We start from the raw sequence: 24,959 nt of genomic DNA, 5'->3' as shown, positions 1-24,959 counted from the left end.
ATGCAAGCGAGTGTCCTAATAAAAGGGATACACCTAGAGATGATGACTATCATAACAACTCTAGGCGCAACTTCAACAACAACAACAATGATCAAAGGAATGGCAGGTCCTATGCCAAAGGAAAAAGGAATCCGAGACATCAAGGAAATGGTCGACCCTCCAAGAAATCAAGGAACTCCAGGTATGATGAATCAAATGTTGTTAACAATAAGCAAAAAGAGTACTATCTTATATCGGCCCTCTCCACTGCCTCTCCTCTAGACACTTTGGGAAATTGGCTAATTGATAGTGGTGCCTCAAGACACTTCACCGAATATAAGGAAGCCCTCTCTAATCTGATAAAAAAGGAGACAAACTTGGAGATCATCCATGGAGACGATGCCACCTATCCCGTGAAGGGAGTAGGGAATGTTACCCTTTAATTGAATCAAGGTAACACTATTAATTTGCAAGAAGTACTATATGTACCCGATCTCAAGAAGAACCTGATGTCCATTTCAGCAATGGAAGATAAAGGATTCAAGGTGGCTTTTATTGATGGAAAGGTATGTGTTTGGAAAAGAAATTCCAAGGATGTTTTTACTCTTGGGTTCAGGGTTGACAGTTTGTATCAAGTTGGAGAAAGTCCATTGGGAACCATGTCTTGCGACACATCTCTACAATCTGAACTATAGCACTGGAGGTTTGCCCATCTTCATTATCAGGCCCTACCCGATGTGAGACAGATGGTGACAGGTATGCCCGAGTTAGAATCTAATGAATTCCAAGATTATTGCAGAGAAGCTGACATTAAGAGGGAGACTACAACGCCATACACTCCCGAGCATAATGGTGTAGCTGAAAGGAAGAATCGCTCTATTGTAGAAGTTGTCTGTGCCATGCTTCATGATCAAGGCCTTCCGAAGTTTCTATGGGGTGAAGCTGCAAATACCACCGTGTATGTTCAAAATCGATGCCCTCATCAAGCATTGGACTCCAAGACTCCTGAAGAAATGTTCACTGGTAAGAAACCCGATGTCTCTCATTTTAGAATTTTTGGAAGCCCCGTATATTTTCATGTGTCGAAAGAGAAAAGAAGCAAATTGGGTGCATCTAAGAAGAAAGGAATCTTTGTGGGCTATAGTGAAAATTCTAAGGGATATAGAATTTATGTGGTTGGTCAAAAGGAAGTTGAGATAAGTCATGATGTCACCTTCGACGAAGATATGGCCCTTAGGAAGATCAACAACCTTCCTATCCTAAGGAAGAACAAAGAAGCTGACACAGGAAATCAAGGTGAAAAAGAGGACGAAACGATCCCTGATGTTGATGAACCTATGGATCCTATTGATCCACTCCCTCATGAGCCTTCCTCCTCCAAGAGGAGACCGTCATGGCTTAGGGAGAATCTCAAAAACGCTGAGAGGCATGTTGCACCAAAGGGGACTTTCCGTGACGGCAAGAAGACAAACAGGTACCAAGGATATTTGACCGCCATGAGCACTATCATTCAAAATGAACCTTCATCATTCGAAGAAGCTGTGAAGCAACAAGTATGGAAGGATGTTATGAATGAAGAATATGAGTCAATTATGAAGAATGATGTCTGGGATCTGGTCCCCAGACCCTAGGACAAATCGGTTGTCACTTCTAAGTGGCTCTACAAAATCAAGCATGGAGTTGATGGAAGTGCAGAAAATTTTAAGGCTTCTCTCAAAAGGAAGGTGTAGATTATGATGAGATATTTGCACCTGTTTCCCGATACACCACCATCCGCTTGATCATAGCCCTTGTTGCCTCGCAAGGATGGAACCTACATTAGATGGATGTCAATACCGCCTTCTTGCATGGTTCAATCAAAGACGAAGTCTATGTGGAACAACCCGAGGGGTTTGAAGTTCATGATCGGGAATCTCATGTATGCAGGTTGAAGAAGTCTCTCTATGGATTGAAGCAAGCAACCCAGGCTTGATATGAGAGGAGATAGCTATCTGATGAAGCTGGGATTCACTAGAACTGAAGCCGATTTGAACCTTTACTTTAAGGTTGAAAATGATAAACCTCTCATTCTGGTACTTTATGTGGACGACCTATTTCTGACAGGTGCAGACCCTCTCATTCACAAATGTAAGAAAGAGTTTGCTTTTGAATTTGAGATGAAGGAACTAGTACCGATGCACTACTTCCTAGGATTGGAGGTCTGGCAAAAGCCAAGTGAAATTTTACTCTCTCAAGGAAAATATGTTGTGAAGATATTTGAAAGATTTGAGATGGTGGACTGCAAGCCTGTGACTACTCCAATGGAACTTAACTTTAAGAAGTTATGTGGTAGTGTTGTTGGCCCTAAATTGGGAAATGCTTCTGAGTATCGTCAACTCATAGGAGCATTGATGTTCTTGGTGAACTCTCGTCCGGACATGTGTTTTGCACTTAACACATTGAGCCAGTACATGGTTTAGCCTCATCATATACATTGGATTGCCACCAAGAATCTTTTGAGATATCTTCGGGGCATGATCACTCATGGACTAAGATAAACTGCCGGAAATGTGAGGCTACATGATTATTCTGATGCTGATTGGGCTGGCAGTGTGGTGGATCGCAAGAGCACTTCTGGATGTTGTTTTTCTTTGGGTTCTGCTTCGATATCATGGATGAGCAGGAAGTAGAAATCAGTTGCCTTGAGCACCGTCGAGGCTAAATACATAGCTGTTAGAATGGCCTCCTGTGAAGTTGTCTGATTGAGGAAGCTCTTTAGTGAGTTGTTTGGACGTGTTGGATGCCACTGTGATCCTCTGCGACAACCAGAGTGGGATCCGATTATCAAAGAATCATGTATTTCATGATCGCTCCAAGCATATAGATATCAGGTACGACTTTATCCGGGATATGGTACAACGAGGAGCAATAAGGCTCCATCACATTGGGACTGATGTGCAGGTCATCGATATTCTGACAAAACCCCTAGGGAAGGTCAAATTCTTGGCCTTCCGAAAACGAATTGGAGTCGTGGAGACCCTCTTATGAGGGTCTTGTATGAGATGGACATTGAGCTCAGGGAGCTCCGAGGGGGCTTGGGGTACTTCTTAGAGCGATGAGCAACCATAGGGTGACTGGTTCAGCCTTTCCCTAGTGGACTGTTGTGTACAAGGTGAGTGGTTCATCCTCCCCCTGTGATACCCCTTGGCGACGTGAACAAGACGAGTGGTTCATCTTTCTCCTACCGAGACATCCTACCCATGCAATTAAGGACTCATGGGAAGCACCTCTCGTATGGCCAATGAGTAGGGAAATGAGGATAGGGACCATAGTACTACCGATGGACGCATTGTGTACTACCGTCCTCCCTATGCTAGGATGTCCGATATTAAGCTTGTTAAAATTGGCAACTAGGGCCAAACTCCATATGGGTCACCTTATTTATGGCAGCTGATATTTTTCTTGGATTCCTCTCTCCGAGAGGTGTAGGATTGATCTAAAGATCATTCGATCCCGACATGTATCTATAGAGATGTGAATTTATTTGTATTATTGACAAATTGTCAAGGTCGACCAACAAGCAAAACAGGGATTTTCACCCCAGCTCAACCTCAACGTTGCATATAAAAGGAGACCTAAACTCATTATTCCATCATCTCATCTTCTCTCATCTATCTCTCCTCACTTGATTGGGGCAGCGTCTCTCACACGTGCAAAGGAAGGACACAGATTTCTGTTTAGGGTTGCGTTGACCAGGTTTGACGAACGCTGCAGGGAGACTATTTTGGAAAGCGTTGACCAGCATTGACCTCTCCTTGACTGTTGATTGGGCGACGCTGCTTCTCCTTGGCAGGCCGCAGATTTGAGCACGCAAATCGAGGTGATCTGACCTCTAGTTTGACCAGCATTGACTGCCCTAGTTGCTAGCTGCAGGTTGACTTTTGTTGACCAGTGTTTCACTGATTTTTTGGATTGTTTTGGGTTGTTTCATCCTCTTGTTGGAGGTTGAGTTAACTGAGCTTTGACCGAGCTGATTTGAAGGTCAAATCTGACCTGTTTGACCAGTGTTGACTTTATTGGTTGAGAGTTTGCTGTTGCTATCATAAAATATCAAATTTTTATATTTGTACTATCTCTCTCTCTCTCTGCTGAACTATTGAAGAATATAAGAAGAATTGATCAAGGGTTTCCCCACATTGGGGTTTGTCCCTAGCTGGTGCCACATCTTGTGTCCTCTTGTCTTGGCTTGTTTTCCACTGTTTATGTTTATGTTATATTTGCATTTTACTATCATGCTGATATGATTGCTAAACTGGATATTGATATTGAGCTAATTAAGAAATTGAAGTAAATTGCTCTTAAGCATAGAACATACCAAAAATTAACAACTCTGGGATCAATGGGCATTGACTTCGAGTCAGTAAGAGTGGTATGAGACACTCTTTTTTGATTGAAACTGACTTCGGGTCAATAAGAGTGGTATGAGACACTCTCTCTTGATTGGAACTAACTTCGAATCAGTAAGAGTGGTATGAGACACTCTCTTTTGATTGGGACTGACTTTGGGTTAGTAGAGAATGGTATGATACATTCTCGATCACTTCTTCCTCTTCATAGTTCAGCAAAGCAAAGCAAAGCAGTGCATGGATGGCAGAGATAGTATAGATTGGCAGATGGATTAGCATGTGGAGTTCTCCCTAGTTGAGAGGGAGTGTTAAAATTGGCATCTAAGGCCAAACTCCACATGGGTCATCTTATTTATGACAGCTAATATTTTTATTAGATTCCTCTCTCGGAAAGGTGTAGGATTGATGTAAAGATCATCTGATTCTGACATGTACAAATGAAGTTATGAATTTATTTTGATTATGGACAAAGTGTCAAGGTCAGCAAGCAAACTCATCTAGGCTCAGAAGCCCAATAGTCACGTCTATTCATCCTCAACAATAGCCTATAAATAAATGATGCCTGATCCTCATTTGGACACACTTCACTTCTCACACATCTCTCTCTCCTCAAAATATTGGGTACGGATTTCTTGGCAGCTCTCTACACGTGCAAAGGACTATACTTTTCTGTTCCAGTCATTGACCAAGGTGACCGAATTTGCAGGAGCCTGTTTTGACTACATTGACCAAGCGTTGACATGTTTTTGGTGCGATTTTGGGTGGAGGAATTTTGTCCTAGTAGGCCACAAATCTGGGCACAAGAACAGAGGCAATATGACCTCTTGTTTGACCAGCGTTGACTGTACTAGGGCTGGCCGCTCAGTTGACTTTTGTTGACCAATTTTTACTAGACTTTTTCGAACTGTTTTGGGTTGATTAGACTTGTTGTTGGAGGTCGAAGTTGACTAGGTTTGACTGGGTTGAATTGAGGAAGAAATTATCCCTGTTGACCAATGTTGACTTTGTTGGTTAGGGCTCTTTTGCTACTGTTATAGATTATCAGAATTTGTAAATTGTTCTATCCCTCTCTCCTGTACTATTGAAGACTAAAAGAATAATTGATCAAGGGTTTCCCAACATTGGGGTTTGTCCCTAGCCAGTGCCACATCTTGTGTCCTCTTGTCTTGACTTGTCTTCTATTGTTTATGTTTATGTTCTATCAGCTTTTTACTTACATGTTAATGTGATTGCTAAACTGAAATTGATATTGGGCTCATAAAGAAATTGAAGTAAAATTGCTCTAAAGCATAGAACATACCATTGTTGCCTAAAATTAACAAAAAACCACTGCGTCCAGCTATAGATCTTCTCCACGAAAAATATGGGTTGCTCCCTCTACCTCTGGAATCACTTGATCTGGTAGGATTGAATTTTTCTACCGCCCTCAGAAAAATCGAACATCCACAAGTAACTCGGCCTCTTGGCATAATGATTGCGCTGCCCTTGGGAATTTCAGCCATCTGCCCACACTGAGCAGCGAAATTCCTTCTCTCTTCGCCTCTAAGCTCTCCAGCTGATCAACTGCACTCTAATACCATGTGAAAATTCCAAACTAGAATCTTATTGTAGCAGCTAGAAATTTTTCTCCTAATTGTTAATTTTATAACAATTTATTTGTTGTTTGCTACGGCAAATACTGAATAAATCGCACTGCAACCTACACAAATAAAATTGTGGAAGAATAAAATGTTGGAAGAAATGCTATAGCACACATAAAAATAACACAATTGTTTTTGGAAAAAAGTCCCAGGAAAATCCCAACTTGGGAAAATCGATGCTACAGATGAGGGTTTTATTATTATGCAGCATGAGTACAATCTGGATGCCTGAAATTGGCAATCCACAACAAGAAAATCAAGGCAAAATATTGAAGGGAATTTCCCTTCTCCCACAAGCAATTTCTAGCACGACTTGCATTCAGCGAACTGGTCGTCCAAACCCCAACGTGAGCCCTTTTACGCTGCCTCCCACACGTGTGGCTCGAAATTGCCTCTGATGAAGTCATTCTGCCTCCAGTCGCTGAGGAAATAGTCTCTCCATCCTTTTGGTACTTCTGTGCGACCTCTGGAACTGAGAACGATTTTTCTCACTAGCAAATCGATTTACCTTGTTGAAGCTACTGCACAGAGCCTATGCACTACCTCTCTCGGATAACTCGGTCGTTTTGTTGCAGCCTCTCTGGATCTAGAAATCTTTCCTCCGGACTCATTGTCCCTGCCCCACTCACACTACTTCGATCTCTAACTCTCTCTCCAGCAGCTAACTACTACTACTCTGGAAATCGATTTGCCACGAAATCGAACTACTCAAGTGGTGACTTCTCCATCACCACATCGACTTCCTCTTATAATCCTTTGTTGGAGCACCAACGACCAAGATTAAAACTTAATCAATGGCTAGTATCATCTCTGGATCGATTCGTGTGACTTTCTAGATGGTTCACGCCTTGACTTAATTAATACTGATTAATTAACCATATTCCCTAAAGTTGAGACTTGAGAAATATTTAAAAACTCGTTAATAATCTAATTAAGTCATTTCTAGTCGGAATTTCCAGAAACGATTTCTGGGTTTTGGAGATCTCATGTATTTTAGCCTCTCCACAAAATTTTAAAGCTAGAACATATCCAATGCTATGAAAACTAACAACTCGACCTAGAAAAGAGGGGAAGGTGGGAGAAATTCTCTTTGAAAATCAGCACCTACGGAAGGATTAGTGCTTTATCCTTTGGGGTCAATGGAATCAAGATTGAAATTTATGATTTAGAGGAACTATACCCAATCAAGGAGCCTCCTAGACAACTTTGCATGGCAATTAAGGCATGAGAGTAACTACTAGAAGAATTTATACTTCAATTTGCAATAATTGGTGACTTATCAAAATGTGTTCAATAGAAACAATCTCTAGGAACATTCACCCTTTCATATATCTTTTTGATGATATGATGCTATTCAAATGGGTTACCAATCCGACTCTTCTTATGAGAATTCTTCAGATAGAGAATGTCCAAGTACCTTGTGTGGATTATGAATATTTGGGAGTGTTGAAATATGTAACTAGGTTAGGACTTCATAATGACATGTGTAATTATGATTTTATGTATTTAATGAAAAGAAAATAAATTTATTATTGTAAGTCTTGAGGCATGGGTTTCAAGCTCAAGAGAATTTATTTTATAGGTCAAGTACCCATTCAGTGCTTTGGGGTTTGTTATAAAGTCATTGAGTCATTGTCATGTATGAATGACCCATTTGGGCATGTTACATATTGTAAAGAAAAAATTATTGAGTCATAATCAAGTCAAAAGACCCTCCAAGACCTCATCATGGCACAAAGTTCAAGTCAGCCTAAGGAAACTTCTAGTCGGCCTAAAGGAAGCAATTTGACCCTATGTGAAGCCTATATAAAGAAGACCTCGGCCTCATTTGGAAGACACACTCTCACTCAAGCAAGTTTGATCTTCTCAAGATAGAAGTTGGAAAAGGGACGAAAAGGAAGGAGAAGAACTAGATCGAAGTTTATGGGTCTCTCTCTCTCTCTCTCTCTCTCTCTCTCTCTCTCTCTCGTGTTAGAGTTTCTACATTTGTTGGGCAGAAGAATTTGTTGGACTAATGAATTCGTTGGCCAGGTTGAAGTTGCAGAAGAAGTTGCTAGGCAGGTCGAAGTTGCAGAAGAATTTGTTGAGCATATCGAAGTTGCAGAAGAATGTGTTGGGCAGGTCAAAGTTCCAGAAGAATCTGTTGGGCAAGTCAAAATTGAAGAAATTGTTGGAATCAAGGTTTGACTTGGTCTTGGAGGATCGTGGTCAAGGGTCATAGGTCTTGGAATTCGTCAATTGAAGTTTATAAGAAGAGAAGAATTCTTGTGGGTTTTCCTCTCAGTTGGAGATGTTTCTGTTGAGAAATCTAGGGCATGAATAGTTAAAAGATTTCTCTGCTTGATAATTGCTTGTGATATACTTTTACTTCTTAGCTTATAGTCTTTTCTTTGTTATGTTATTATTGTGTTCTTTTCATCAAGACAATTACCAATATGCACAATAAAAGACAAGTGACACAGTATGTAGGCTTGTCAGCCAGGGCCAAAACCTCTCACCTCTTGAGAGGAAAACCCGATCAAAATTCTTCTTCTAGATCTTCAATTGATGAGTACCAAGACCATGACAAAGACCCTTGACTCTAGTATCCTCCCATGAACCTTGTATCTTATCTGCCTCTTCCCTTTCTCGGCTTTCTTCTTGATCTCGAACTGCTCTTCTTGGCTCCTTCTAGAGAAACTCGGTCTCTATCCTTCACACTGCTTCTTCTCAACTTCCTTTAGAGAAACTCAGTCTCTATGATCTCACTGGCTTCCTCTAGAGAATCTCGGTCTCTAGATCTCTATCTCTGTCACCCAGAACAAGTACCCCAGAAGAACCCTTCCTTCGTTGACCCTAGAAGAATCCTTTCTTTTCTATCCCAAAAGAAACTCTTCCTTCGCTATCCCAGAAGAAACTTCTCCTTCGCTTGCCCAAAAGAAACTCTCGTTCGTTGACCCCAGAAGAAACCTTCTTCACTATGCCCAGAAGAATCTCCCTTCGCTATGCCCAGATGAATCCTATCTTCCACTTTTCTTTTAACCTCTTCTTTGCACTACTTCTTTGTGAAAAATCGGTTACCCAATTCCTACTGCAGCAAACTGATGATATTTCTCCTATTTGTTAATTACTTGAACAAATTACTTGCAGTTTTCTACAACAAATATTGAAATACATACACCGCAGCCTACAAAAAATAAATATTGTGGAAACTAAATACTACACTGGAGAGAAATAAAACACACATCAACACAGTTGTTTTTGGACAATGTCCCAGGAAAAACCCAATTTGGGAAAACCGGCGCAGCAGCTGAGGTTTTAATTATTATGCAGTAGTAAATGTGAGTACAAATCGTTGGATGCCCAAATTGGCTATCCAATATAGAGAAATTTTGGCAAAGAGTTAGTGAGAAAAATCTCACACTAATTCGAGAGATCTGACACTAATCACGGGCTGGCTAGCTGGCCCCACGCTACCTCTACGCAGCTTCTGCGTCAATCCTACACAGATCTGCGTCACACTGGCTGGGCTTTGTGTCACCTTCTCTGTTGATCTCCTATTGTCTGTAAATTCGGCCTCCTGGCCCTCCGGTCTCACACCCCGGCTTTTGGCACTGGATCTCTACTCTCCCAAGTGGATTTCGAACTCCCTCTGAAGCTCTGCACTGCCTCTCCGTAGCACTGAGCTACCTCACTGAACTGTTCTGTGCCCTCTCTGCTTTGCACTCTCCGGATTTGGAAAACTCTCCTCCGGACTACTATCCCTACCCCTCACTACAAGAACATCATTTGATCTTACTCTGGCAACTGAACGCTACTACTCTTGAGAAATTCGATCTTTGATCTCTCACTCAATGTGTTTTCCAAATGCCCATCAAGCTCCTTCTTATAATCTCTCGTTGCAGCTCCAACGGCCAAGATTAAAACATAATTGACAACTAATATTAACTGGGAGTTGATCCTCGTCTTCTTCTAGAAGACTCACACCTGATTTAATTAATACCCTTTAATTAACCAGATTTTCTAAGTTTAGACTTAGGGAACCATTTTAAAAAGTTAATTATTTTAATTAAACCATCTCTAGGTGGAATTTTCGCAAACGATTTCTGGGTATTGGAGAATGCATGTGTCTTAGCCTCTCTGCAAAATCTCAAGGCAAGAGCACATCCAATGATACAAAAATCAACATCCTTCAACTCTTCTTCGCAGTTCTAGTTGTCGAGATGTTTGTCGAGTTGCTTGCCTCTAAGTGAGGTCGAGTGTGGCTATATATAAACTTCATCACATGTCCTTTAGTCCAACATGATCACAAGTAGTTAGGCCGACTTCTTCTAGCATGTTCTTCTATCGTTGTAGGTCAACTTGAAGAGGATAAGTGACAAGGTCTTGGAGGATACTTTACATAGACAGGTTTGACCTTTTACAAAGTGTAACATGACTTCATTACAATGACAATGACTCTATTATTTTATGACTAGATGACAAATAATTCTTAAAAACTCTCAATGGGAGTCTTGACTCGAAAACAAAATCTCTTGCTCATGAAACCCATGAAGCAAGTAATACAGTAATTTTAATTTTCTCTTTTACATCTCATTACATAAATCATAATTACATGTCATTATGAAGACCGAACCTAGTTACACTTTTCAACACTTTTAGCCCTGGCTGATCACCTACATCTAGTATCGTATTGTATCTTTGATTTTATTGTTTGGTAGTTGTTTGATGATAAAGAACACTAATAATAATCAAGTGTAAGAAAAAGCTAATCAAGTTAAGTAAAAATACATCACAAGCAGTTATTAAAGTAAGAGAAATCACCTAATCTAGCTGCCCTAGATTTCTCAACATGGTATCAGAGCTAAGGTGTCAAGACAAGGGAAGGCGGCTCGAAGAAGGACACTCTAGGGCCGAAGCACTAGAAAAGCATCTAATGAGCATCAAGAAGAGTTTGATCAAGAAAGAGAAAGGAGCCTTATACCCAACGAAGGAAGAATAAAGAAGAGTGAAGCATTTCCTGCTCTGTTTTGGGCTAATTCTCCTCCACATGTGCGAAGGTTAGGGCATCATCTTGCAGCAGTAGAAGCTGAAAATTGCAGTCACTCAAAGGACCCAAAAGTTTGGGATAAAGAAGGACTATTTAGCAAGTCGAATTGTCAAGAGAAGGATTCAAGGTCAAGTGAAGTCAAAAGGAGGTAAGTCTATCCATATTCTAGCCACACGTGTGACCTAGGGTTTCTGCAGGAGAAGCCGAAATTGTAGTACTGCAACAGCAAACCTAAAATATGAAGAAGGGCCAAAATCTGAAGTTGTAAACCCTAGCTCATCCATAGAAGAACTACGCATTGAAGCATCTAAAAGCCTCTACATTCTAAAGTAGGAAGAAGCGTAATCATCATCATCAAGGAATCAAGTTGATCTCCCTCTCGTTGAAGGAAGACATCTTCTATCATCATCATCAAGAAGGCGTCAAGTTGAAGATATTAACATCAAGGAGCATCTTCACTTGACAAGTAAGTATCTTTATATCTATATTTGAATCTATCAAAATGACTTCAGTTTGCAAGGAGAGCAACAAATTGGTTGGGTTGTCAAACTTTCTTGCATGGCAAAAGAGGATAGATCTGATCCTCATAGAAAATGAAGTCATTGAGCATGTTAAGGGTTCTGTCACTAAACCTCCAAAGGAAGAAGCTCAAGCTCTCGTTGAATACATGAAAAAGGAATAAGGGCTAAAATAATCCTTATATAGCAAAATTGGAAAAGTGAAAAGACATCTATGACAAACTTAGTCTTCAAGAAGTAGATCCAAGTTTTCTTGGAATAATCATCTACGAACGTCGAAAAGTTTAAGGACCCTGTGATCGATGTCACAGATATAGGACCACAAATATCTAAGTGCACCGAGTCTAGCACTCCCTTAGACCTGGGCATGTCGTGAGGATAAGCAACCTTGGCCTGCTTGCCAAGTGCAACCACATTACACACTATATCCTACTCCACCCTTATCTCTGGAAAACCAATGACCATCCTCTGCAACATCAATAGAGCTTTGTAGTGTAGGTGTCCCATCCTCCCATGCCAAATCTTGCTCTAGTTGTAACTCTCACGTATGAGAGCCTTCACCTAATGTCCTCTATGTTGTAGCATTTTTTGGTTTTGATAAGATAGAATAAATTAGTCAAAAAATACATTAAAATATTTTGAAAAAATATGAAGTTAAGATATGGACATAACAATATTGAATAAAATGTTAGTGAAAAAATCTTGATGATGATGTCCATATCAAAGAAAATGTTAGGTTAGATGTCCTAAAAAATAAAGACAAAAAGAAAATGCTAGGTTAGAAAGAAAAGAAAACAAATAAACTCTGAAAGTGAGCAAGTCTAAATGCCACTACTATTGTTTCTGCAAAATAATGGTTGTGTGCAGCTTGTTTTAAGTGCCACAACCCATGACAGTCAAATTGTTTAATCTTGACTGTTCCATGCCTTAAATTTGATGTTATAGTTAGAAAATAAAAATCTGGCCAAACTGTTTAATCTTGGCAGATCAGTAGTTAGATAGAGAATAATAAGGTGCTCATCAGTTTAATCTGAGCCCTTGGAGGTTATAAGGGTAGATTTAGATAGTTTGTTTTGTAAAATAAAAGGAAAGGAAAAGGGTTTGCTAGCTTAAATGCACCCATTAAGTGAAGAAAAATGATAGGATAAGCAAAGGGTAAGTAGAAGAAAGTTGCAGAAGTATGATCATTGATTGGACAAAACGTACATTTAACATGTTTTATTGTATGTTTCTATGTCCATGAGGCAATTACACAAAGCAAATGAAGGCCTACAAGATCAATTAATTAACTTCCCATTCATCTCCATTCATCCCTATATTCACAAATTTCCCCTTCCCACCTTCATAAATTCATATTCATTTATTTTCCATAAAAACCCCTTTTCCTAAGGTCAAAATCCTTTTTGCCTAGGAAAAGTGAAAATCCCATGTTAAATCCCTTTTTTACCCAAAAAACCCACAAAAGGTGTTTACCCTAAGTATTGATGCATATGTGAAAAGCAAATAACTCATAAAAAGCATAATACTTAGTGCATTTCCCCTTTCCACTCATATTTCATATATTTTCCCTTTTCCGCTTATACTTCATAGATTTCCCATTTTCCGCTAATATTTCATATTAACACTAACTATAGTATTAAACCACTAAATTCCCTTTTCCCATATATATTAACTCCTTTATTAAATACCTCGAAACCCTTAGTTTTATTATAAAAACTATATATTTAATAAAATATCACGTCGGCGGATCGCAAGCCCTTTCAACGTACATCCACTCTCCCTGTCATTCTGATCTCCGATTGTGACGGACCCGACCCAAATATATATTATATTTCATTGCCATATCGCATCCACCTCCATTGCAAGTCCCGACAACAATAATCCTCCGTCGTTGCGATCCCCGATTGCGATAAGAACCCGGACCCAATGCATTATTATCCATGATTTATTTTCATATCACATCCGACCCTTATCACATTCCTTTGCGATGGGCCTTCCTCTGCTAAACCCCGATTGCGATATGCGATAGGAAACCCGGACCCGATATCATTTATCTGCCTGAATTCATAATTCTTCAAGTCTGCCATACCGTGTTTTGCAAAGAATTCCTTTGTTAAATTGTTTTTATGATTTAAACAAAGAACCCCACTAATCTCAGTTTTAACCCATAAATAAAGCCATACCGCCATAATTAATTGATTGGACCCCTCCGCGCTGCTCTTTCACTCCACCACTGTGCGATCTAAGGCATTCAAATCCAACAACCCTCGGCGATTTCGGGTTGGCTCTCTGTATGAGCATTACCCGCCCAAAAAGTGGTATTCCACTGAACCCTATTGCTACATGTCAGGCTCAAATTATTTCGGGTGACCCCTCCCAAAACTGCCCACGCCTCATAAAGTGATGCAAAGAAAACCAAAACCGCCTCCCGCATAACGACAAAATAGCCACTGTTCATTTTGTGCCATAATTCAAATAGAAGACTGTTCTTCCGTTTAAATGCAAAAAAAGCCATTTTGCTCTGTTTTGCCTATTTTACCCAGTGAAGCCTGCATAAGCCTCTATCACCAATAAAACCATCATTTTACCTTCCGATACGCTCTGGACTCCTTCCAATATCCCTTCAACCTCTATAAAGCCATTGAAGACCTCCTCTGTCCCCTATGATTTCTTAACAATTTCTGTGTTTTGCAGGTAAAAACCCCTGTTCCACGCTTACAAAGAAAAAGCTTGCATACAGTTTGAAGACAAATCTAAAAGGATTTATTGTTGAAAAACACAATAAAAACTTGAAATGCACAGTAAAGGAAAAACGAACACAGTAAAGGTTAATCAGCAGGGTCAAATGATTTTCACACAGTTTAAAGAGTATCAGATGAAAGATCAAATGAAGAAATCAACCAAGCGTAAAGAATTCAAACAGTGAAAGCATCTTAAAGGGGCAAAATATCAAAAAGCAAAGCCAGCACAACCTGAATAAAAGGGACAGCAAGAAGCAGTTCAATCGTTGCCCCTATCTTCTTGTATGAAGATCTTTCTTTCCTAGAATAAATCTTAATCAGTTTTAGGATATTTTCTTAAGTTTCATTATTGTATAAATAACTCTCTTCTCGAGTTATTAAGGGTTCGAAGTTCAAGAGTCATTGTTCATTACTTGTTAAGTTGTGACTGTTCATTCTACTTTGAACCTGGTTGCACCTGTGAAGGAAGCTTTTGTAAGCACTTGATGTACTCAGTCTTTCTGGAACCTTAATACAAAGCAGAGGATTTTGAATTTGGTTTTACACAGTTTGTGTTATCCTGTAAGTTTTTCCAGCTATCAATCATTCTGTTTTTCTTCATATGCTTATGACTTATAGAGATATATAGGTAGGAATAATTGTGTCTCAATTAATTCCTATAAGCTCCTAAAGTGATCATCTATTAAGAGAATGGATTAATGAACTGTCTGTTTAGCTAATCCCCTCTAATCAATAAATCATCATCATTTCGTGTAAGCTTAAGTATACTGCCTTAAAACTTTGGAACGTAGTTTAGAAGGTTTTCACACTTATGATTGTTTTGTTTTACAGTTTGGAAACTGTGATAATCATATTATTTGTTGTCTTCTTCTCACCACTATTTGATTTATATCACTATGTAAAGCTTTATAGCAGCCCTTTGCTGAAATATTAATATAACCCAAAGGATTAAGTATTTTAATTCTACATCTGTCTTCATTCATTGGTCTTCCAAAACTAAAACCAAAAACCCCAAAACAATTATTTTAGATGCTCTGGGATTGGAGTTGACCTACTACTATCTCAGTGGTACAACACTCTCAACAAATAGAGATCATTCTCTCTTCTCCCAGTCACCCACTTCTTGCTAACATCAATCCCTTTCAGCCCAATAGCCACTTCACCTCCCGTAAAGCTAACCTCTAGTCCTCGGTCTTCTATGGCCAAAATTGAAAGGAGATTCTTCTCCAAATCCAGTACGTGATTCTTCTCCAAAACCAGTACGTATAACACCTCGTTCACCTCCCTTATACCACCTGAGTCCATCTGAAACTCAATACTATCAATTCCTTCTAATGCATACTTAGCCTTATCACCAAGCTCCACTTGTACATCTCTAAGCCCCCTGGTCATGTTGGTGCATACGTCTCGAGATACCGTCATGTGATAAGATGCTCCACTATCCACGAACTAGACACCTCTCGTGATAGTTCCTAAAAGGCAAGAAACCAAGGCAAAGTTTTTCTCAAGCTTTTCAGCCATCTCTTCCATCTATGTTGTGGCTATCATTGCTGCCTTTCCCTTGCCCTTCTTGTTTCGACACTAACTGGCGAAATGCATGAACTTGTGACAAGCAAAGCACTTGAATTTGCTTATGTCCTCCTCCTTTTCGTTCTATGAGGATCCTCCTCCACTTGAGTTCTACTTGGCCTCCAAGTTGCCATTTTTTGCCTATGTAACAAGAGCAAGCTCATCTTTCTCCTAAGTACCCTTTTGTTGTCCTTCGATCAATGAGTTCTCCAAAATCTCCTTTTGGGTGAAGTCATCCCACAAACCGGCTAAAATCAAGAAGTTGTTGCCTAGCAAGGATCCCATCTACAAAAGTGGTCCACTGCTTAATGCAACCCTTGAGAGCAACTTTTACTAGCTCCAAATCACTCATAATTTCCCCCACAACTGTAAGCTCCTCATGAGCCTACTGGATCCTTGTGACGTAACATTTCACGGTCTCAGATCTACCCATTATGATGTTGTTTAATTTCTCCCACAACACCATTTTAATGTTTTCATTTTAACTATGATAAACACTAGTAAGACCTACCCACATCTGATGTTTGATGTCCTTCCCTCATATGTGATGAATTATATGATCCCTCACACCATCCAAAATTATACACCTTGCTTTCATATCTTTAAGATTATGCTTCGCAGCAAGATTTGGATCTAAAGGAACCTGACTGTCTCTATTTATGAGATCCCACAAACCATTCATCTTCAAAATCATGGTAATTCACTTCTTCCAAGGACAGAAATTAGCAGCCCGATCCAACCTATCTTCATATAGTAGACTACTTAAAGATACCAACTTCGCAAATTGACCACGACCACAAAACCCAACCACAAAATTTTAAGAAAATAATTTTGCTTCCATAAAAAAAAACTCATTGTTGCAAACCCTCGTGACCTCAGATCTCTCTCTCAGAGTCTTCTAGATGGCGCTAAAACCATGTTAAATTTCCAAATACCAGCGAGATTTATTTTCTCGCGTCAACTAACTTTAATCCCAAAAAAAAAACTATATAGCCAAATAAATATTGAATTATCGAAAAATAAAATCACCGGTATTTTTAACTTCTAGAAATTAATATATGTAGCGCAATTTAAATTAGAGAGATCAATCACACATGGAAAAAATCATTCACCCGCAACAATTCTCCATCATCTACTAATATGGAAAATTTGGGTTTTTTGACCCATAGAGATGCAAAGAAAAATACAAAAATTGGAACCAGTAACTCAGCCCCTCAAGATGAATTCGGCCCAAGGAAATTCGGCCAACTAAAAATCGGCCTTTGGAAGAAATCACCTGGAGATATTTGGGCCAATCAATCAGCTAGCAAATCGACCTGCGCCCTCTGTGCTTGCGATCATTGTGCCTTAGGAAAAATTGACCCCACAGCAATTCAACCTTCTCCAAATCAAATCAACCTTCCTCCAACAACTCGGCCCTACAATCTCCTCAATTTGTTCTCCTAGGTTCGCCCTCAATTCTCCCATACTTCTCCTCTACGCTCCAGTCCACTGAGTCACTCGCACTAGAGAAAATCGCTCTCTGTGATGACTCACTCTCTTGAGTTCTTGTGTTGTGTATTCACCTCTTCACTAGGATTCCTTTATAATCTTCAATAATTCCAAATCCCTAACCCTAATCTCCCTTCTAGAACATCGTGCAGATCAATGATTGAAATAATTTTTAAGTCACTTAAATAATTAAATTATTTATACTTGGAAAATGACTTAATAGTTCACAATAATTAATTGAGTTTAATTATTGTACTTTTCCTAAGTTAGATTTAAGAAAAAAGACATAAATCACTTACTCCACCAAGAAAATACCTAAAGAGGCAATAAATCATCTCCCACATGCTAAGACACCAAGCAGATGCAAAAGAACTTTCGAAGCTACCACTAGCTTCAACATTAGGTTGTGTCAAGGCCAGCTTGGGGGTATACTAGGTCTAGTGGTGTTATCATGAAGAATCCTCAAAGCTAGGTCAAAGTTAACCAAATTCCTGGGGCCTAAAGGTACTCTGGGACATGTACCATTTACTCATGATGTCAGGGCAATGCAATCTCTCAATGTTATATCTGCTAAGGCCATGTACTTCTTTGAAAGGCCTAGGTCTAGGTTGTTCTGGACCACCTAACAAAAACAACATGAACTCAAGTGAAAGCAACCATCCATCGGAGACTAAGATCATACATGCATCAAAGTGGACCAAACTTAAACGTTAAGTGCTTGTTAATACTTAGAACAAGGATCACCTTTCAATATCCAACTACACCAAGTCCCGTAAAGGTGTTCCCTACTTTGGTAGAGGTGGCTAATAGCCAACCCTATTAGGTGCTTCCAACCCTCAACGAAAAGGGATAGTTCCAAGGTCAACCATTCAAGCAATAGGTGTTGGTGAAAATAATGTGGTAATGAAGGGGCGAAGGCTTCACAGCCAGGTGCCATGGTCAAGGGACCAGTTTATGGGGTGTCCATATTGTGAGTGTATGGATGTAAGGAAGGGGCATTCATGGATGCATGAGTTATCCGCTCGACCTGATTTTTCCACCCCTCTTGTGCTTCTTAATTATTCGTTGTATTACTAGATATAGCTCAAGGGTTAGAGCTTACTTTTTATGATATGTCAGTTTTATTACCCCATAAGATGACTCAATTTATCACTCATCAAGGTTTGAACATGCAAGGGTCCCTTTTTTATGTAATGGAGCATCATGTGTTCAAGAACCTGGTGATGTCTATATGAGAAAGGTAGAGCTCATGCTAGGCTTTTTTCCACATACTAATCTTTATGTCCTAACCATATTTGGCATTTTAATTTTCTTTCTTTTGTTTCATTGTGGCCATGATATACTCTTTCTTCTTTTAGCTACTCTTTCTTCTATTACAAGCCCTACTCAAGGTATGTAAACATATGAGTGCCAAATCCCAAAGAACCAATGACAATTTGAACTCGAGGAATGGAGGTTAGATATGGGGCTTGTAATGTGTCATGGAAATGATATGTATGATATAGGAAAAGATGAACACGCTATGCTGGTCTTTCAAGTAGTGCCCGTCCTATAACCCTAAGGGGCCTTAAGGGAGGTCCCACTTGACCAAGGCTAAAAATAAACCCCCCTGGTGAGGTGAAAGAACAAAATTACAGTCAAGATCTTCCAAATCACCCCGTTATCCAAACTAAATGCCCAAAACAAACAAGTATAAGCACCTGATTGCAAAATGATCAAAGTACCTTTTGAATAGCAACCCACCTTCGTCCAAATGCAAATGTCGGATGACGAGAGGCACATGGCTAATGCAAATCGTGGAGGCACATGGCATATTGTCTTCCAATAGTGGTTGGCAGTGGTCGTTGGCTAGTTGGTAGTCCAGTTAGCTATCAAATGGAGGACAAAATATTTCTCCTATGGGGTTACGCATTTTGGTGGGTAACACGCCATGAAGAAATTCAGCCCACCTCTCACTAGCAACTCTGCTCTCCATCTTCCCCTCAAACAGCCTTTGCGCCTCAAGAAATTCGGCTTGGAAAATCAACCTCTCCAACAATTCGACCTCCTCCTTGCTTCAGCGATTTGGCCCCTACAATCTCCAGCAATTCGGCCTGCAGGAAACGCTCTAGAATCCACCTGCACTCTTCCTCCTCTGCACTACAATCTAGCATAGCCATTCACTCTAGAGAAAAATCGCTTTCTCCGCTTGTGTGTCTTCACCTCTCCCTCGGGGTTAACCACTTAGGTGGGTAATAGGGACCAAAACATTTGAAAAAATATCGAACATAGGAAACTTCCCTTAATTTTTCTTTAATTGTTCTTTATTTCACGACAATTATGCTGATAAGCATCCCCCTACTGAAAGTTGGAAGGTTAATCTTTTTTTAATCCATAGCTTTATCTTATGGTCATAAAAGAAAGATGTTGGCATATTCTCGTCATCTCCTCTACATCAATAGATGGAAATCAAATAACAATTGGCACATCATATGAATACAAGGATTTATAAAATGAATGGTTTATAAAAGGGATGGTTGTGCTAGAGCCATTAATTTTAAAAGGGGGAAATCGTGTTGATCAGCATATATCAACTACATTTACTAACGTGGTTGTGCCAGTTATATATTTGTTTTGAATTCTTCTAATTTCTTGTTCACTGAAATTTCCAAGCAGCCATTTCCAAAACTTGTATCATCTCTGGAAACATATCCAATTTCCCTGATTCGTGCAACCTACATGTCTGCTATAGGTGGCCCTGCCATTCATGAGTCCAAATCATAGAACAAATTCGGTAAACAATGAAGCTCCAGGTAGCAGGACGCCCTTCTAGAGACATGTAAGTCGTACAACCTCATACAATAGCATCACCATAGGCAGATATAAAATCAGCTGCTATAGGGAAAACTTTTATCTCATTAGCAACTTCTACATGGGACTGAACACTGTCAGATGGAAGAGGGTGCATTGCAACCCCATATACAGCCATTGCTTACTTCCATCTTTCAGAGTTTTCATCTTTTGCATTGATTGCTTCCATCTTTCATAGTCAAAATTACATCAGCAGTTTTAATGAGCTCTTTTTTAATTACTTTTATAAAACTGCCCACATGAAACTCAAAATTTGGTTCTGCAAACTCCAGTTATATGTAAAAAGAAGATGATACAACCACAAGGGGGAAAAACTTTATTAATCCATGACCCCAAAAGACATAATAACTAATCAACCATCCTAGCTTAATTCCATCTTATGCATTTCCACGACAATTATTTAATATTTCTTGACCATAAACTTCTACATATCTACATCCTTCTTAAGAAATGAAGACAAAATAGTATACAAGTGAAAATAAATAACCATTACCTTCTTTGAAGCATTGACTCAACTCTCTCTGCTTCTTTCTTATATAAGACAAAGACAAGTACACGGTTCCTGGGCCAAAATCATAACAGACACAATTAGTTCAAGGAAATCGTCATGAGCACTCTCAATCCTAAACAAGAGAATCAGTTCAGCTCTATAAAATTAATCTAAGGCATGGAAATTGTGCCATGTGTCTAGATTTATGATTATTAGAACTTTGGTAGTTGCCAACTGAAATTTTGGCCAAAAGATAAAGTCTGACTGGAATCACATTCAGTGATAAATGTCCACTTAGACCACTTTGGCAATATCTTAATAAATTATATTAGATTCCTTTCTTCAATTGATTTGATGTTAAAAAGCTTGTCCTGTTTCTTGCAAAGACAAAGATCCATATTAGCATAAGATGTCCGTTGAAACAGAAAAATATCATCATTGCAATTACCATACATAAATTAGCCTTAACTAATCACAATTCACCTCAGCTAACCTCTACTACAAATTAAATTATAATACTGTTAAGTCCAATTGTGGAATGCATGATAAATACATGCATAAAAGCAAATAAGGACCACTCTTATTGATTAGGGAACCCAATTTGAACTCCTCTAGGCCTCAAGTAATTGCCAAGGTCCCAACTCCCAAACCATACACCAGTCAAGAAACAGAGTTGGCTCAAGGAAATGGGGACAGCGAGCTATATTTTCTTGAAAGAATTTGCGCATGCTAGGGTCAATCTAAACTAAGGATCTAGTTTTGACCATTGAATACTAAAGCCACCTTGAAAGAAAATTTATAATCAATTTTTTCACAACTTCTCTCCAAAAACTAATTCCTTCCTTCCAACTGTTGATTTTGGGTAGCATCAGATGTGCTCTAACTCCGAAATTTTGTGGAGGGGCTAGACCACGTGAACCACGTGAGATCTCCAAGACCCAATCGTTTGGAGAAATTCCACCCGGATTGTATTTTATTAAAATAATTAATATTTTTAATGGGGTTCCTAAGTCTAAACTTAAGAAAATAAAAATATTAATGGGTATTAATAAGAATATGGGTGAGAAACTTCTAAGTGATGAGGATCAAGTCTGTTTTAATAGTAGCCGTTAATTAGGGACTTAATCTCAGCCGTTGATTCATCAACAGGAAAATTATAAGAGGAGGCTTGAGGATCAGTTGGAGATACACTTGAGAGATCAGTCAGTTCCATTTTTCTGGGGCGAGGTTTGCTGAGAAAATCGAACAAGTGATTTGTCGCAGTGAGAGGGGCAGTAGCAGAGAGTTGGATCGGAAGGGAGTTCCGAGCCAATGAGTGTTATGTAAAAATTAGTTAGATTAGGTTATTATTTAATTTTCAGTTAAATTAGATGAAAGTGCACGATCATAAGATCATGCCCTTTCCCCAAAGGGTGTCCATGGCGGTATATAAGCCAGGCACCCGCAATTGTAATAGGAATCATCTGTAATTCATCTCTTAATAAAATATTTATATATATAAATTTCTGCGCATCTTAAGTTTTATGTTTCATTGGTATCAGAGCGAGTCGCTCCTGGGCTCACTACAACACAGCTAACGGTTCTCCCGCTCGCTTGTTCCGCACTAGTTTCCACGCATTGTCACCTGTTCACACCACCGTTGACCCGTAGCCATCCGTGGAAAACTGCGTTAAGACCTGAATGACGTTGAAAATCTGTCTGTGGAGAACTGCGTTGAAACCTAAACTATGTTGAACATCTGGCTTGCTACTTAAACTGCGTTAAAGATCTGCTTGGTGAGAACTGCGTTATTTTTTTAAAACAGTCAAGGGTTCCGTCAAAGATCTGCTTGGTGAGAACTGCGTTATTTTTTTAAAACAGTCAAGGGTTCCGTCAGCCATCGTGTTTTGAACAGTCAACCTGAGCGTGACTTTACGGTTGGACGTGACTGTCCATATAAAACACATATATAATATATATGATATATATAAGTTATATATAATATATATTATAAATTATATAACATATAACTTTAATTTAGTTGTAAGTTATATATATATATATATATAAAAAGTTAATTTAATTAATTAAAATTATTTTAATTAATTAAAAAGTTATATATATATATAATTTAATTAATTAAATTTATTTTAAATAATTAAAAGTTATATATAAGTTAATTTAATTAATTAAATTTATTTTTAATTAATTAAAAGTTATAAGTATAAAATTTATTTTAGCTAATTTAAAAAAAAAGAGAGGAAAAATAATTTAGCTGGCAAATAAATATACGCCCCCGCAAACCCACTCAATGTCAACAATGACAATGGCGGATTTCCAAAAAAAATTGTTGGATGCAGAGCATAAGATAAATAACAACCACGACGAGGTCAATAAAAGACTAAATGAATTCGAGATCAAGCTTGGGGAGCAAGCGGACAAAATCAAAAATCTTCAAGATACGACAAATCGAATAGAGATAAAGATGGAAAGTCAACATGTCCAAACAGAAGTAAACATCAGAGATGCCTTAACAATGTTGAGACTTATGTGTAAAAGGTCGAATTGTACACCCGAAGAGCTATTAAAAGAAAGTGAAGAGAATCAAGAACACCTCTCATCAAATTCAACAAAGTCAACAGATTCTCATGAAAAGGTTGAATCCCCAAGAAAATCAGCGACACCCCACCAAGAAGCAAGTAACACGGCCTTTACAAACAAGCAACTTTGGGATACCCTTACTAATCAACACCCTTTTTTTGCTCAACCATTAGCCACATACCAGAAGAGGGCAAAGGTTGAGATGCCTAAATTCGATGGAAACGAAAAAAACAATGTTGCGTGGATAAATAAAGCAGAGGAATACTTTGAGATATATGACATCACTGACGATGACGAAAAGCTCAGACATGCATCCATGAAAATGGAGGGAGAAGCATATAACTGGTATATGTGGTGGAAAAAGACAACACATGTCATTAGCTGGAGGAAATTTAAAGATGCATTCTTCAAAAGATTCCAAGGTGTAAAGGAAGAAGAGTTCTTTTCAAAACTCATCAAATTACGACAAAAAGGAAGTGTGGACGAATACACTCAAGAATGGGAGACCTTTGTAACACGAGTACCTGGGTTATCAGAATCTCGTCTAATTCAGTCATACATCTCGGGACTCAAAACCCATTTACAAGCAGAACTTGAGATGCATGATATTACATCTATAGAAGTAGCAAGACGAAAAGCAAAAACAGCCGAAAAGAAATCCGAACCAATATTTTGGTCAAAAGCGGAAAAAACTTATGCAAGACGAAGGATACCCCAGTATATGGACTCCAATAATACAAGATATGTTCCACCACATCGTCGTGAAGATGAAAAATCTAATGTGGAAATGCAAAGGATAAAAGAGGGTAAATGTAAACGTTGTGGTGAGAAGTGGGACCCCAAACATAGATGTGCTAAAGGAAAAGAACTAAAGAACCTATATAATTGTGAAGCAACCAATGATTCAAACAGTGAAGATTATGACATAGAAGACACAGAAGACGCCCCAAAATTCTCACCAGAATTAGATGACGGAAGTATTCCACAAGTGTCATTATCAGCTATGACAGGTATATCACAACCTCAGACTTTAAAGTTAAAAGGACACATAAAAAAGAACAACATAGTGGTTCTCATCGACTCTGGAAGCACACACAATTTTTTAGATGCAACCGTGGCAAAGAGACTCAATATCTTTTCATTTCCCTTACCAAACATGAAAGTGATGGTAGCTAATGGTAAGAAGATTGAAAAGGTGGGGAAATGCCATAAGGTCAATTTGCAGATTCAAGACTTTAATTTAGAGTCTCCGTTCTTCACGGTACCGTTAGGAGGAGTAGATGTAGTCTTAGGTATTCAATGGCTACGAACTTTAGGTACTTATGCCACCAACCATCAAGTACAATTTATAAAATTCAAATGGGGAGGTCAAAAGTACAAACTACACGGATTCCAAGCACCAGAAAATCAAGTTGTATCATCATCTCAGATGATGAAGCTGAGTCGAAGAAGAGCACCTGCTTATGTAGTGCAATGTCACCAATTAGAAATGTTATCTGCAAATATGACCAGAAAAGAGTCACCAGAGATACAAGATCTGATTCGGAAGCATGAAAAAGTATTTCAAGACCTACCTATGAAGATGCTGCCTAATAGGGAAATTGAGCATACAATAGAAGTCAAGACAAGATCAGACCCCGTCAACATCAAGCCATACCGATATTCACATCACCAAAAAACGGAAATT

The 24,959-nt window shown here is 38.9% G+C and overlaps 1 protein-coding gene across 1 annotated transcript in view; it reads right to left on the bottom strand.

The window, feature by feature from the left end:
- The window catches only part of STRS1 (DEA(D/H)-box RNA helicase family protein), a 308,429-nt gene that overhangs the window by 33,981 nt on the left and 249,489 nt on the right, over positions 1-24,959 (bottom strand). The window contains exon 9 of the mRNA XM_089459675.1: positions 20,696-20,764. Within this exon, the coding sequence (XP_089315801.1) occupies positions 20,696-20,764 (69 nt within the window). The remainder of the gene's footprint in view (positions 1-20,695; positions 20,765-24,959) is intronic.

The sequence above is a fragment of the Pinus tabuliformis genome, chromosome 7 (assembly GCF_031772625.1).
Source record: "Pinus tabuliformis cultivar Carrire ecotype Pingquan chromosome 7, CPIR1, whole genome shotgun sequence".
NCBI classification, from domain to species: domain Eukaryota; kingdom Viridiplantae; phylum Streptophyta; class Pinopsida; order Pinales; family Pinaceae; genus Pinus; species Pinus tabuliformis.
The sequence above is the reverse complement of the archived record's forward strand: the minus strand, read 5'-3'. Positions and strand labels throughout refer to the sequence as shown.